General features: G+C 38.6%; 1 protein-coding gene across 1 annotated transcript in view; it reads left to right on the plus strand.

The window, feature by feature from the left end:
* PTEN (phosphatase and tensin homolog) overlaps window positions 1-14,502 on the plus strand; it is a 96,469-nt gene that overhangs the window by 37,735 nt on the left and 44,232 nt on the right. Inside the window, exon 4 of the mRNA XM_065553502.1 lies at window positions 11,616-11,660. Coding sequence (XP_065409574.1) covers window positions 11,616-11,660 — 45 coding nt within the window. The remainder of the gene's footprint in view (window positions 1-11,615; window positions 11,661-14,502) is intronic.

Raw genomic sequence — 14,502 nt, forward strand, 5'->3', positions numbered from 1 at the left:
GAAATGGGAGGTTAGGTGCTACCAAACTTCAGAGATACTGTAGGTAGCAAAAATTAGACCAGTATTGGAATGGATCTCTAACAGAGCAACTTTCTCATGCATACGGATAGAACAAAAACTGCCAAACTCAATATAATTGTATAATTAGGTACCAGATTGTATCCCAAAATTCTAGCATCCATGAAACATCACCTACTACTAAAAAGTTTAGTGTGTTCAAACCCAGGTTGAATAAGTAAGTTTTTAGACGTTGGTCCAAATTTGCCCGAACAAATGGAAGACTTTCTTTAGGGATGGGCAACCCTTAAACAGATATATGATAAATTGTGCATTCTTTTCTTTAATATAAGTTTGTACAGATGGTTTACTTTATTAAAAATCACTTTCAGAGAAGAAAGGAACCAACAAGGCAATTAGTATTAGAAAATGTTATATAAGGTCTCAGTTTCAGCACTCAAGAGTGTCTAGAATGTATAATCTCATGACTGTTTTTAAAGAAGAAATTATACAAAGCTATTAAGTTATGAAGTTCACACTGTAAATATGAAATAACTCCAAAAGAATGGAATGAAATAATGTAATGGTAAATATTGGATCTAAGACTAACCAAATAGTACCAATTCAGTACTATTCAGTTTATAGCAGGAATAGTCACTTGGCGGACCACAGGACAAATCCAGACTGCCAGACGCTTTTGAATGGACCTCAAAATCTTTTTATTTGCTTACTATCATTTTTATTTTTCTCTAGTCTGGACCTTGACTATACCTTGACAAAGAAATTTGGACCTTGACAAAAAATAGACTACCCCTGGTTTACAGAATGTAGGTTTCTCCATCTCAGTATTATTTATTTTATTATATAGCCCCCGATGTCTGTCTGAAATGTAAAACAGCCCTCTTTCATATATATGATGTGGTACTGTTGGATGGTAAAACACTTTTGGAAAACCATCATGAAATTAAAAAAAAAAAAAAAAATCAGTGATAGAACTTGAATTGGACTTACAAGATGTGTTGGGAATTAGCCTGTTAAAAAGATTCAAACCAGGAATAAGGAAGCTATTCTTGCTGTTATGTTTTATAAGCAAAAAAAAATAAAAAAAAATAAAACTATCTTAAACTTGTGGACCCAGGATTCCTACTGTAGATAACTGGAATAAAATATTAATAAACTATCTTGTACTGAAATTTATTTTTCGTGAGTATAGTGCCAAGGAAATAGTACACCTTTCACAGGAAAACATAATAGAAATATTGAAATCACTGAGATGCTTTGTAAGAAACAGTAATTCTATACTTAGGCAAGAAGACTGTTCAGAGGATAATTGAATTACTTCCTCCCACACACCTTAACTTTCCTTTCTTTCTGTTCTTCTAAGGCTTTTTTCCCCTCGACTCCAGAAAACAATGTTTTCTAAAAAAGAAAAACAAAGTTAATATGAATGAAGCAACAGAGTGTCCTGTGGCACCTTTATGCTCCAATACATTTGTTAGTCTTAAAGGTGCCACAGGACTCTCTGTTGCTTTTTACAGATCCAGACTAACACGGCTACCCCTCTGATACTTGATATGAATGGTTTATGTATTACTGACCACCCTCCCAGTGTGTTCTTTTTTAAAAAGAAAATGTTAATGATATAACCTATGGTAAATATACAATATGTTGCTTAATATTAACTCTATATTAAGATATGTACCTATACATGTCAAGACAGTGTCATTGTAATGTCTTGTTGTAAATGAACCAAAATACCAATAAATAAAATCTCTCCTCAATTAAAAAACATCTTTAAAAAGAACAAAATGTCCTGGTATTGGGTTGTTCCTAGGTATCAAACCACTCAGAAAGTTTACCATTGGCATAGAAGCCCTCCCAGAAGGAGTCGAAGCACAGCCACATGTTGTGCTTAGAAGCATGGTTGATTATGCTGTTTGGTAACTTCGGATCTAGCAACTATTTGGGGATCTATACCCCTTTTGGCAACCACCTTTTGTCCTTCCTTGTGGTATGAAGTGAAATTACTTTGACCAAACTGGTCCTGGAAAGAGTGGATCAAGGATGCACCCTCTAATTCTGCTCTTGTATTCCTATCGTTTTTTTCCCTCTCACAAGACAGTGCTAAGTAAATAAATTGCATCCTTCCTCTAGATGGCATAATAGAGATGGTCCCTAATATGTTAATGGAAGAGGAGTTCATTGTCATTACTTCCTATTACCAAGACAGGGTAGGGGTTTCATCCCATTGTGGACTTCAGATGACTCAACAAATTTGTCATGCCTCAGAAATTCTGCTTGGTGACCAACCCCTTCATAATCCAGTGCCTTCTACAGCAGTGTTTTTCAACCTTTCAACACTACTGTACCCCTTTCAGGAGTCTGTTTTGTCTTGTGTAACCCCAAGCTACACCTCACTTTAAACTGCTTACAACATCAGACATAAAAATACAGAAAAGTGTCAACACACTATTACTGAAAAATTGTGTACTTTCTCATTTTTACCATATAAAAGAAATCGATTGGAATATAAATATTGTACGTACATTTCAGTGTATAGTATATAGAGCAGTATAAATAAGTTGTATGAAATTTTAGTTTGTACTGACTTCGCTAATGCTTTTTTATGTATCCTGTTGTAGAACTCGGCAAATATTTGGATGAGTTAATGTACCCCCGTAAGACCTCGGCGTACCCTCAGGGGTACAGTGTTCTCCTGGTTGAGAACCACTGATCTCCAGGATTGGTTTCTGGCTCCCAACCAGAAGGACACATTTAAATTTAGTAATCCCGGAAGCTCATGGAAAGTATTCTCAATTCACTGTAGTTGATCAACAGTATCAGCTGCCCATAGTCTTCAGTGTCTAGCAGTGGTGGTAAATATTTTGAGACTGGGCTCTTGTACTCACCTTCGCTAATATGGGATAAGTCACTTCAGGGCGTGGAGAACCCTGAGGACAGTCTGCTGATTATTTTACTCTTTCAGACCAAGAATTAGTCTAAAAAAATGTCCATCTTGCTGCCGGCTGAGACACTAGAGTTGATGGGGCAGTCCTGCAATATAGATCAGTGAAAGCTTATTTTCTGCAAAACCAATGCTAAACTGTGGTTAGATGAGATGGGCTTGTGAGCCTATGTAAGTTCACTTACATCTTCCTTAAGGATGGTTAAGGACTGTATACTGACCTTGTTGGGATGACATCAACTATCATCTGTGTAACAATGGCATCACTTTACTATGCTGATGGACAAAACTTTGCCAAAGCTGCAAAGGCGTCCCATTCTAGACATTGCTGCCTACAGTACTACTCATGGATGCTTCCACTTGGCAATGGGGAGATCACCTGGACCAGATATTAACTTAGGTGCTCTGGACTCGAGGAGAGTCCAGCCTTACTGCTTTGAAGGAGCAAAGAGCAATTTGCTTGACTTGTGAGGCATGCCTATCTCAAAATGCTCACAAATACTACCCTCTATCTTGTATGTCATCTCTCATGGTTGGTTGAGCTCTTCTTGAGTCACACCTTCTAAGGTCAGAAGGGAGCATTATGATCATCTAGTCCAGGGGTCGGCAACGTTCGGCACGCGGCTCACCAGGGTAAGCACCCTGGCGGGCCGAGCCAGTTTATTTACCTGCTGACGCGGCAGGTTCGGCCGATCGCGACCCCCACTCGCTGCGGTTTGCCATCCCGGGCCAATGGGGGTGGCGAGAATCGGCATGGGCGAGGGACGTGCTGGTCGCGGCTTCCCGCCGCCCCCATTGGCCCGGGACGGCGAACTGCGGCGAGTGAGGGCCGCGATCGGCCGAACCTGCCGCGTCAGCAGGTAAATAAACTGGCTCGGCCCGCCAGGGTGCTTACCCTGGTGAGCCGCGTGCCGAACGTTGCCGACCCCGGATCTAGTCTGACCTCCTGTATAGCACAGGCCATAGAAATTTCCCAAAATAATTTCTAGAGCATATATTTTACAAAAACATCCAATCTTGATTTAAAAATTCAGTGATGGAGACGCCACCTCAACCCTTGAGAACCACTGGAAAAATTTACCATTAAAAATTTACACTTTTTATTTGCAGTCTGAATTTGTCTAGCTTCAACTTACAGCCAACTTAGTACAACAATTTGATTGTTATACGTTTCTCTCTAGATTGAAGAGCCCATTATTAAATATTTGTTCCCCAGGTAGGTACTTACAGACTGTAATCAAGTCACCCATTAACCTTCTCTTTGTTGAGCTAAATAGATTGAGCTCTGAGTCTGTAGCAATAAGGCAAGGGAGACATCCAGGTCAATGTCTTGAACTGAAAGTGCAGTGCTCAACATAAGTGATCCCCGAAGGAAACCGTCTTCGGATTTCTGTTCCAGAGGGGAGGAAATTGTTGGGTAGATCCGTGTGCCCTCATTGGAACAAGAAACAATACCATTTTTTTTCCCCTCCGGGGGAGGTTGGGGAATCATGGCGTACAGTCCATCTTGTGAACAGTCTCAAATCTCCTTGTGCATTTCTTCCAATCCCTTTCATACCCAGACTGGTAAGTGTAGGCAGGAGAGGAACACTGTGTTAAGCAGCCCTAGACTGGGTAAAAGCACTTTGGTGATCAGGCCAAGGATTTGTTACTGGATCTGTAAGTCCCACTGCCTGGCATTCCAGATTTGATGTCACAGAGCCGAAACTGGATTCTCCATCCTATGTCTCTGTATTTGACAGCTTGAATGTGGACAACCAAAACAGAAGATAATGAAAAGGAAAGCAGAAAATCTTTTGCTATGAAGCAGTTTTCTGTACAGCCACAATAAAACAGAAGTGATCTCTTTAAATCCATCCTTTTCATTATAGTCTTTCTTCTGTATTTTTTCCTTTGTTCAGCGAGTTCAACGTGCCATAGTCTGCTTTCAACTTCCTAGTGCTAAATTGTTTTCTCACCTTCTCTTCATTATGACTAAAATGATTACTCCATATGCCGTGCCTTTGAGTCCCCTTCATCTTAAGTTATCAATATGGTGCTCACACATTTCATCAGATTACTTTCTTCAAGTCCATTGCATCAGCCTACAGTGGCAGAGATACAGATGCTACTGGCTGACCCATTTTACATTGTGCTCCATAGGACTTGGCTGGTGCTTCACCCTTACTCCCAAATTCCTATCGCAAGTGATTTCTGGCTTCCAGTGAATCCAGTCAGCCTGCCTGTTTTTTCCTAAGCCCCAATTACATACCTTGTTAAGTATGGGTTCTACGCATAAAATGCCAAAAAGGGTGGGAAATCTTCCCCAACCTGGTGGTCCAACCCAAATTAATATTGGGAGTGTATCTTTGGCTGTCTGCCCTCCACAGTTCCAAATATTAATTCTAATTGCTTTAGAATGTAGAAGAGATGTACTTGTTTTTGAGAATAAACACTGTACATTATCTGCAAATTATAGACTTTAAATAAAAGTTAGATGAGCAAAATAACATTTCCATAAAGTTAGATGTCTAAAGGAGAAATTTTCATTTTGCAAGGCAATATCATAGGTATGTAATCAATGACATTTGGGTATTTTAAAATATACAAATTAAATGACTCTAGGGGACCTGGATGTGACTTGGGTTATATTATCTTGAGTTCCTTGTTTTCAAACATGAAGCATTACTGTACAAAAGTATAAGCATGCAATATTTCAGCAGCAGTAACCTTTTTTTCATTTTATGAAAAAGATTTTTGAGTTTACTAATGCTTTACACACAATCCATGTACATTTATTCGAGGTCCAGGAGAAATTAGTATCTGGTTCTAAAGACAACATTTTTCTTGAATAGTGTCAAATGTGGTGTAAAATTAACTAATGACATTATTGTATTGGAAATATTCTGTTTTTAGAAAACTACCATTACTCTTCATCTTTTAAAATGCAAGCAGTTACTTTTAAGTTTGTTGTACCGCTGTGTTGAGGCTTTTTAACTTTTTGTGAAGGCTTAGAAAAATGCCTTATTTGACAACCCTGTAAACTAAAACTCATCCACAAAGCCAGTAAACTACTGGCAGAACCAGTGCCAGCTTCTCCCCTCCTGCCCTCCCATGTATTCCAACTCTAACCTCATGGGGCTATCTCTAGGGATGAATCTGTGTTCATTAAGCCATTTGACCCCCCCTGAAACTGCTTACAAGGGTGCCAGTTGTAACTGTGTTCTAAAATATTTTTCTGTAGATTAAATTGCAGTCCTAGTTCAGTGCTATACTCACATCTGTTCTTATTTTAACACATCAGTTTAACCACAGAGGTTCTTCTGGAGTATTATGACTGATAACTTGAGCTTGTTTTTGCTTGAGCTTTCCAGGATTTTAGCAGCTCATGTTTCTTTTCAATGTGAACAGCATGTACTGCCATGGCTAATTTAATTCATTCTGGCTGATGTGCAAACACACTTTGTTGATAAGTGTAAACACTTGTATGTTGTTTCTTATTGAACATTGCCAGGTGACACATCATATATAATAGCGGCACTTTTGGTGTATCATGGTTATAGTTCAGCTCGTAGAGCTGCTACATGAAGTGTAGAAAAGAGACTTTTTCCTCTTCCCCCTTCCCCACCATTAAGGGGGGGAGGAGGGAGAAGGGTGTTTGGACAGTGCTTTAGCTGACCTGAACAAAGCAGGGAAAACTTGACCTTGTTCCTACTTAGTTCAGAAAATTTATCACTTATAATTCTGTGGGTTCTGTTCCTCGAATTCCAATTGACTGTGGTAAGTGAGGGACACTTAGAGGGAAGCTGTCAGATTAAATTTGACCTCAAATTTAGACTTTTATTTAAATAAACTTTTACAAAATCCAAGATTAATAAGAAAAAATACTAGTATTGTTTTAAAAACAGATCAAAATTCCTGTTAGGTTTTGCAACTCAAACAATCCAAACTTGTGCTAGTGTGTGAGAAGATAAAAATGAAATGGGAAACAAAGTGAAATTCATTAGCCTACCTCAGGGGTAGGCAACCTATGGCACGCGTGCCAAAGGCAGCACGTGAGCTGATTTTCAGTGGCACTCACTGCCCGGGTCCTGGCCACCGGTCCGGGGGGGCTCTACATTTTAATTTAATTTTAAATGAAGCTTCTTAAACATTTTTAAAACCTTATTTATTTTACATACAACAATAGTTTAGTTATATATTATAGACTTACAGAAAGAGACTGTCTAAAAACATTAAAATGTATTACTGGCACGCGAAACCTTAAATTAGAGTGAATAAATGAAGACTCAGCACACCACTTCTGAAAGGTTGCTGATCCCTGCTCTACCTAAACTGTGGTCTATGAAAAGTAGATTTTTAAAATGTCCAGTTTCATTAATTTATGGTGCTTTCTGTAAAATAGGTAATAACACTTTAAAAAAACCCACCCAAAATAAACAAATAAAAGCTATTCTTGTTTAACTTTTAAAATGAGTGTACTCTCCACATCAAGAGGATGTGATGAAACAGGTTTGAAGGGCTTCGAGAATTTTGATTGTACCACATTATAAAAACACAACGGTCTAACATTGACACTCACTTAAATCAGTGTAAGTATCAAATTTAGCCCAAAGTATTCTTATCTTCATGCTGCTATCTGAAACTTTAGTAACATTGTAGAGGATTATATTGCAAAATGATCATTAGCGTTTTAGCACTGGAAAAAACATTTAATCTATTTTTAGAGATTGATGGCTGTTTAAGTGATGCTGGTTCAAATAATTGGAAAATAACATCCTTCCTCCCTCTGTGTGCCCAAAGTACTAATTGGAACTCCTTATGCAGTGCATTAATGGCTAATAATGGCTATTTCAGTCCATTTTGGAATTTGATTTTTAATTGCACTAGTGGAATGATGATAATCAATGGGACACCGTAATACCAGAGTACAAAATATATGGACAGAATAGGTTGTACTGGTGGGGGAGTGGCACTGTGTGTGAAAGAAAGCATAGAATCAAATGAAATAATCTTAAATGAACCAAACTATACTATAGAATCTCTATTGATAGTAATTCCATGCTGTAATAAGAATATAGCAGTAGGGATATATTACCGACCACCTGATCAGGATGGTGATAGTGACTGTGGAAATGCGCAGGGAGATTAGAGAGACTATAAAAATAAACTCAGTAATAATGGGGGATTTCAACTATCCCCAGAATGACTGGGTACATATCACCTCAGAATGGGATGCATAGAGAAAGTTTCTTGACACCTTATAGACTCATAGACTTTAAGGTCAGAAGGGACCATTATGATCATCTGGTCTGACCCCCTGCATGCTGCAGGCCATAAAACCGTCCCTACCCCTTCCCTGGACTCTGCTGTTGAAGTCTCCAATCCTGTTTTTAGTGACTGCAATCGGCAGAGACCCTCCTGCTAGAGATCCCTGCCCCATGCTGCGGAGGAAGGCGAAAAACCTCCAGAGGCTCAGCCAATCTGCCCTGGAGGAAAATTCCTTCCCGACCCCAAATGTGGCGATCAGTAAGACCCCGAGCATATAGGCAAGAGTCTCCAGCCCGACCCCGTTAGCCATTATACTATTTACCCACCCTTGACTGCTTCTTGGAGTAGATAGTCCTGAAACCCACAAGTGGAAAGGCAGTTCTTGATTTAGTCCTAGGTGGCGCATGGGATCTGGTTCAAGAGGTGAGTATAGCTGAACTGGTGACCATAACATAATAAAATTTAACCTCCCTGTGAGGGGTGGGGAACACCGAAGCAGGCCACCATGGTAGCATTTAATTTCAGTAAGGGGAACTATACAAAAATTAGGAAGCTAGTTAAACAGAAATTAAAAGGTACAGTTCTAGAAGTGAAATCCTTGCAAGCTGCATGGAAACTTTTTAAAGACACGATAAGAGTCTCAATTTAAAGGTATACCCCCAAATTAAAAAACATAGAGGGCCAAAAAAGTGCCATTGTGGCTAAACAACAAAATAAAAGAAGCAGTGAGAGGCAAAAAGTGGAAGTTAAATCCTAGTGAGAAAAATAGAAAAGAGCATCAACTCGGGCAAGTGAAGTGTAAAAATATAATTAGGAAGGCCAAAAAAGAATTTGAACAACAGCTAGCCCAAGATTGAAGGGGGGGGGGGGGGGGACAGCAAGAAATTTAAGTACCTCACAAGTAGGAAGCCTGCTAAACAACACATGGAGCCACTGGATGATATGCTAAAGGAGCACTTAAGGCTGTAGCCCACGAAAGCTTATGCTCAAATAAATTTGTTAGTCTCTAAGGTCCAACAAGTACTCCTGTTCTTTTTGCTACTACTCTGAAACCTGTCATTAAGGAAGATTAGCCATTGCAGAGACACTAAATGAATAATTTGCATCGGTCTTCATGGCTGAGTGTGTGAAGGAGATTCCCAAACATGAGCTGTCTTTTTAGGTGACAAATCTGAGGATCTGTCCCAGATTGAGGTGTCATTAGATGAGGTTTTGGAACGAATTGATAAATTAAACAGTAATAAATCACCAGGACCAGATGGTAGTCTGAAGGAACTCAAATGTGAAATTGCAGAACTACTAACTGTAGTTTGTAACCTATCATAAATCAGCTTCCGTACCAGTTGACTGGAGGATAGCTAATGTGAGACCAATTTTAAAAAAAAAGGCTCCAGAGGCGATCCTGGCAAGTAGAGGCTGGTGAGCCTAAATTTAGTACCTGGCAAATTGGTTGAAATGATAGTAAATAACAGAATTATCTGACTCATAGATGAGCACGATTTGTTGGGGAAGAGTCAACATAGTTTTATAAACACAAATCATGCCTCACCAGTTTATTAGAATTCTTTGAGGGGTGTCAAACATGTGGACAAGGGTGATCCAGTGGATATAATGTACTTAAATTTTCAGAAAGCCTTTGACAAGGTCCCTCACCAAAGGCTCTTAAGCAAAATAAGCTTATCATGGGATAAGAGGGAAGGTAGTCTCATGGATCAGCAACTGGTTAAAAGATAGGAAACAAAGGATAGTAATAAATTATCAGTTTTCAGAATGGAAAGAGGTAAATAGTGGTGTCCCCCAGGGGCCTGTACTGAGACCAGTATTGTTCAACATATTCATAAATGGTCTGGAAAAAGGGGTGAACAGTGAAGTGGCAAAGTTTGCAGATGCAACAAAACTACTAAAGGTAGTTAAATCCAAAGCAGACTGCAAAGAGTTACAAAGGGATCTCACAAAACTGGGAGACTGGGTAACAAAATGGCAGGTGAAATTCAATGTTGATAAATGCAAAGAAATGCATATTGGAAGACCTAATCCGAACTATGCATATAAAATGATGGGATCTAAATTATCTGTTGCCGCTCAAGAAAGATCTTGGAGTCATTGTGGATAGTTCTCTGAAAACCTCTGCTCAATGTGCAGTGGCAGTCAAAAAAGCTAACACAATGTTGGGAATCATTAGGAAAGGGATAGATAAATAAGAACGAAAATATCATATTGCCTCTGTATAAATCCATGGTATGCCCACATCTTGAATACCACCTGCATCTCAAAAAAGGTATATTGGAATTGAAAAAGGAACATGAAAGGTCAATAAAAACTGTTAGGGGTATGGAACAGCATCCATATGAGGGGAGATTAATAAGACTGGGACTGTTCAGCTTTGAAAAGAGACCTTGAATAGAGGAATATGAGAGGTCTGTAAAATCATGAATTGTGTGAAGAAAATGAACAAATACGTGTTGTTTATTCCTTCAGATAACTTCATTGGGTGATCCCCAGTTCTTGTGTTAACCGGCAGCAGGTTTTAAAACAAACAAAAGGAAGTATTTTTTTCTCACACAGCACATAATCAACCTGTGGAACTCTTTGCCAGAGGATTTTGTGAAGGCCAAGACTATAACAGGGTTCAGAAAAGAACTAGATAAATTCATGGAGGACAGGTCTATCCGAGAATATTAGCCAGGATGGGCAGGAATGCAAAACTCTTAAGTGTCTCTAGCCTCTGTTTGCCAGAAACTGGGAATGAGCAATGGGATGTTTATCTGTTCTGTTAACTCCCTTTGAAACACCTGGCATGGGCCACTGTAGGAAGACAGGATACTGGGCTGGATGGAGCATTGGTCTGACCCAGTATAGCTTGTTGTGTTCTTATGATATTTATACTTGATTGGTGTATCAGTACAGGCGCATCAGTAAACTTTATAGAGAAGCGCATAAGATATGTTTCTGGTAAATATTCTGTGTACATGATTACATTGGAAGTAATAATTATAGCAATTATTTTTATTGAAATAGGTAACTAGAAATCCTTCTGGTAAAAAATGTAAAACTAAAACGCAGTAATACAAGTTTAAAAAAAATCTATATTGTTGACAAGTGGAGCATGAATATTAAAAATACATTTTGTAACTAACTATATGGGCCTAAAACCTGCTGCCTTCACTTATACAAGTAGTCCTGTTGATGCTAGTGAGGCTACTTATATGAGCAAGGCGTGCAGGGTTGGGCCCCATCACTGTCTCTCAAGAAATATTGTGGGGAAATAGCCTGAATTTCAAACTCAAAACTGCTTAGTTTGAAATTCATATGAAAACGTTTTTTGTATTGTAAATATATTAAAATATCTTTGAAACAGTAATAGCCAAAATACATTTATGTAAATTGCCTTTTCTCTCTTAAGGTTTTTGGATTCAAAACATAAAAACCATTACAAGATATACAATCTGTAAGTATACTTTTATATCTACACCTTTCAAAACAATGTTATAAACATAGCTCATGAGTGAAAATGGTTTCTTTTTATGCTTGGACATAACTGAACATACTGTTTTACAGATTTCTTAAAACAATTATTTCAAGAAAACTAATTGAGAGCACTGTTACTTCATTTAGTAAAGTGTAATGAAGAAATTACATGGAATGCTTGTATGGGCTCGTGTTACTTGATCTACTTTAAATTGCATGGCATACAGCCCATTTTAGATCCTGTAACCATGTGGTAAATTCAGAAGTAATTCACATCATGGTTTCTGGTAATACATTAATGACATCTTCAGTGATGGAACTGCAAAATAGATATCTTCTGTTATTCTGAAATTTATTTATTTATATAGCACTGTATCAGTAGCATACACTTTATTTAAACAGCTCTATTTTGCATCTACATGAACTCTTGCTATCCCTATGTGCAACTTTGAATAAGTTATTGCAACAGTTGAGCTTGCCTTAGTTTTATAGGTACAATGCTTACTTCTGTGGATTGAGTAGTTATACATACATTTATCTATTATCAAAATATTTTGTAGGATTTTGCTAATTATCTCCTCTGTCATCTTTTTCCTTTTGTTTTAAACCTTATCCTGAGTTTTTCTGCATTCTGAAATGTACAGTAATGTTATGTTGTTTTCAGCTGAAGTTTGAGAATATGTGTTTCAAAAATGAGGTGCAGGAAAAAGTAAAACTTAATAGGAGTTACCCTGGAAGTTGGTTGATCTATTTTGAGCCTCTCAAAGCTTTATTTTGCGCAATCCTATATATTTTTCTTCCTTTTTGTTGATAATAAAATCAGTCCAATAAATCAGTCCACACTGTAAACAGTAAATCATTAAAAATAATGTAAATGTGCCTCAGAATAAAAATAGGTGCCTGTTGGATTTGTTATCTTGACATAGATGAAGATAGGTTAAGACTCTAGATGTACATAACATTAAAATTAACAAGAAATTGAATGCTTTTTTAAAAGTTGCTATAAGATTGACCTTTAAAGATGGGAGGTGGGAAATTTATTGATGTTAACCAAACTATATATTAAAATAATACAACTTGAACAATTTTGAAAGCAGTTTATCATACAGTCCAGTAATGAGATTCTTTTCTTGTGCCTGTAAATTGTTCAGAAGGCAACCTAATCGGAATCTAACCTCCCACTGAAAGATGTGCCAATTCTATTCACAGCTAAAAGTGAAAGTATTTCTAAAAGCACTTGATAAGACATTTGAATATAATCTTCCTGCCTTAAAGCGCTAACTAGGTATTTATTGGGTATCTATCGCCACTTCACTCCTTCTGCAGTTCAACCTGGTCACCCAAAGCTAGAGGGCTTTAGTGTACATTCTGATATTTTAAAAATATAATTATCAAGGGGAGGGCTTATCATAGTCATCAGGTTGCATTTCAAGTGTGTTTGGTTTTAGTTATTTTAAAATGATAATTTGTTGAATAGCTCTTGAATCAGAATTAGAGCCCTGTGCAGATATGAAAAGGTATCCGCATCCGATCTGCGAGCCGCAGATATCCGCAGATTTGCAGGGCTCTAAACAGCTCCTCAGGTCACTGTGCAGCAGTGACACAGGGCTGTGTCAAGCCCCCAACCATCCCCCTACCCCCCAGCTCCACTTCTCCCTAGAGACCTGCTGCCCACTCTGCCCCTGCAGTAACTCCTTCCCTGCCCCAGCCAGGGAGGCTACAAATCTGGGTCCTTCTATGCAGCGCCGCCCTCCCCATGGGGGGCTTGAACACCCCTACGCAGTTACGGCAGCTCTAATGCACGCAGTCATTGCCGCCTGCCTGCCAACCTCACCTTCAAAATGGTGCTTGGCTCACTACTTTCTGGGAGTTGTTGTTTACCTCCTCTTTCTGAGCAAGCTGGGGACTACAACTCCCAGAATGTCCAACACACTGCTGCGTGATTCAGAGAGCTGAGTTGAAGCCTGCAGGCTGGGTGACAGCCGCTCTGTTTGGGTGAGTGTGTGCTGCAGAGCCCTGTGGGGAGACACAGATTTATATCCACATCCGTGGTGTGATCCGCAAAAATGGTCCGTGGATACCCACATCCACGGATACCTGCAGATTTGCTGGTCTCTAATCGGAATGGTCAAGATTGAGTGAAGGATTTTTTTTTATCCTTCCATCCCCTCTGGCCCCCAAATCCTATTTGTCGGAGCCAGTTTTTTTTCTGGAAAAATGTGAAATAGGATAACTAACTTCCTGCTTCTTAAGACTATCAGTTTTTAGTGAGGTGTGGCTTTGATATTAGTCACAAGATCAGGGAGTGTTGAACTGCTCAGTACCGAGCATGTCATTTGAAACTGGCACAAATAGTGACAGGTTAAAAACACTAGAAGTGTTATAATTTCTAAATCAGGTCAGCATACAAGAATTTGTATGGAAGAGGTGAGGAAAAACTTTTTAAATATGTAGATGGTTAAAGTAAAGTTGGAGGCACAGAGCTAGTAGATGGTAAAGAAGAGGAAACGATTACTCTTTAAAACTTTGGGGTTAAAAATGAGGAGGATGTGATAAGAGCCATTGTTTTTTCTCTGTATTAAGGGAACAAGAGCCTTTGATATATGTATATTGCCAATATGCCATTCCAGATTTTCTAATGTTATCTACTGTATTTATGAACCAAATTTGTTAATGTGTCAGAGGCTTTTATTCAACTTTCTGGCAAGTTTTTGAAGTTGAAATGTAAGTCTTTTTCAGTTATAGGAGTATAAAAAAAATCTTGTTTTTGTGTCCTTACAAGACACACATTTCACTCTTTCCCTGCGTGGTTAACTCAAGAC

Source organism: Chrysemys picta, chromosome 7 (assembly GCF_011386835.1).
Source record: "Chrysemys picta bellii isolate R12L10 chromosome 7, ASM1138683v2, whole genome shotgun sequence".
NCBI classification, from domain to species: domain Eukaryota; kingdom Metazoa; phylum Chordata; order Testudines; family Emydidae; genus Chrysemys; species Chrysemys picta.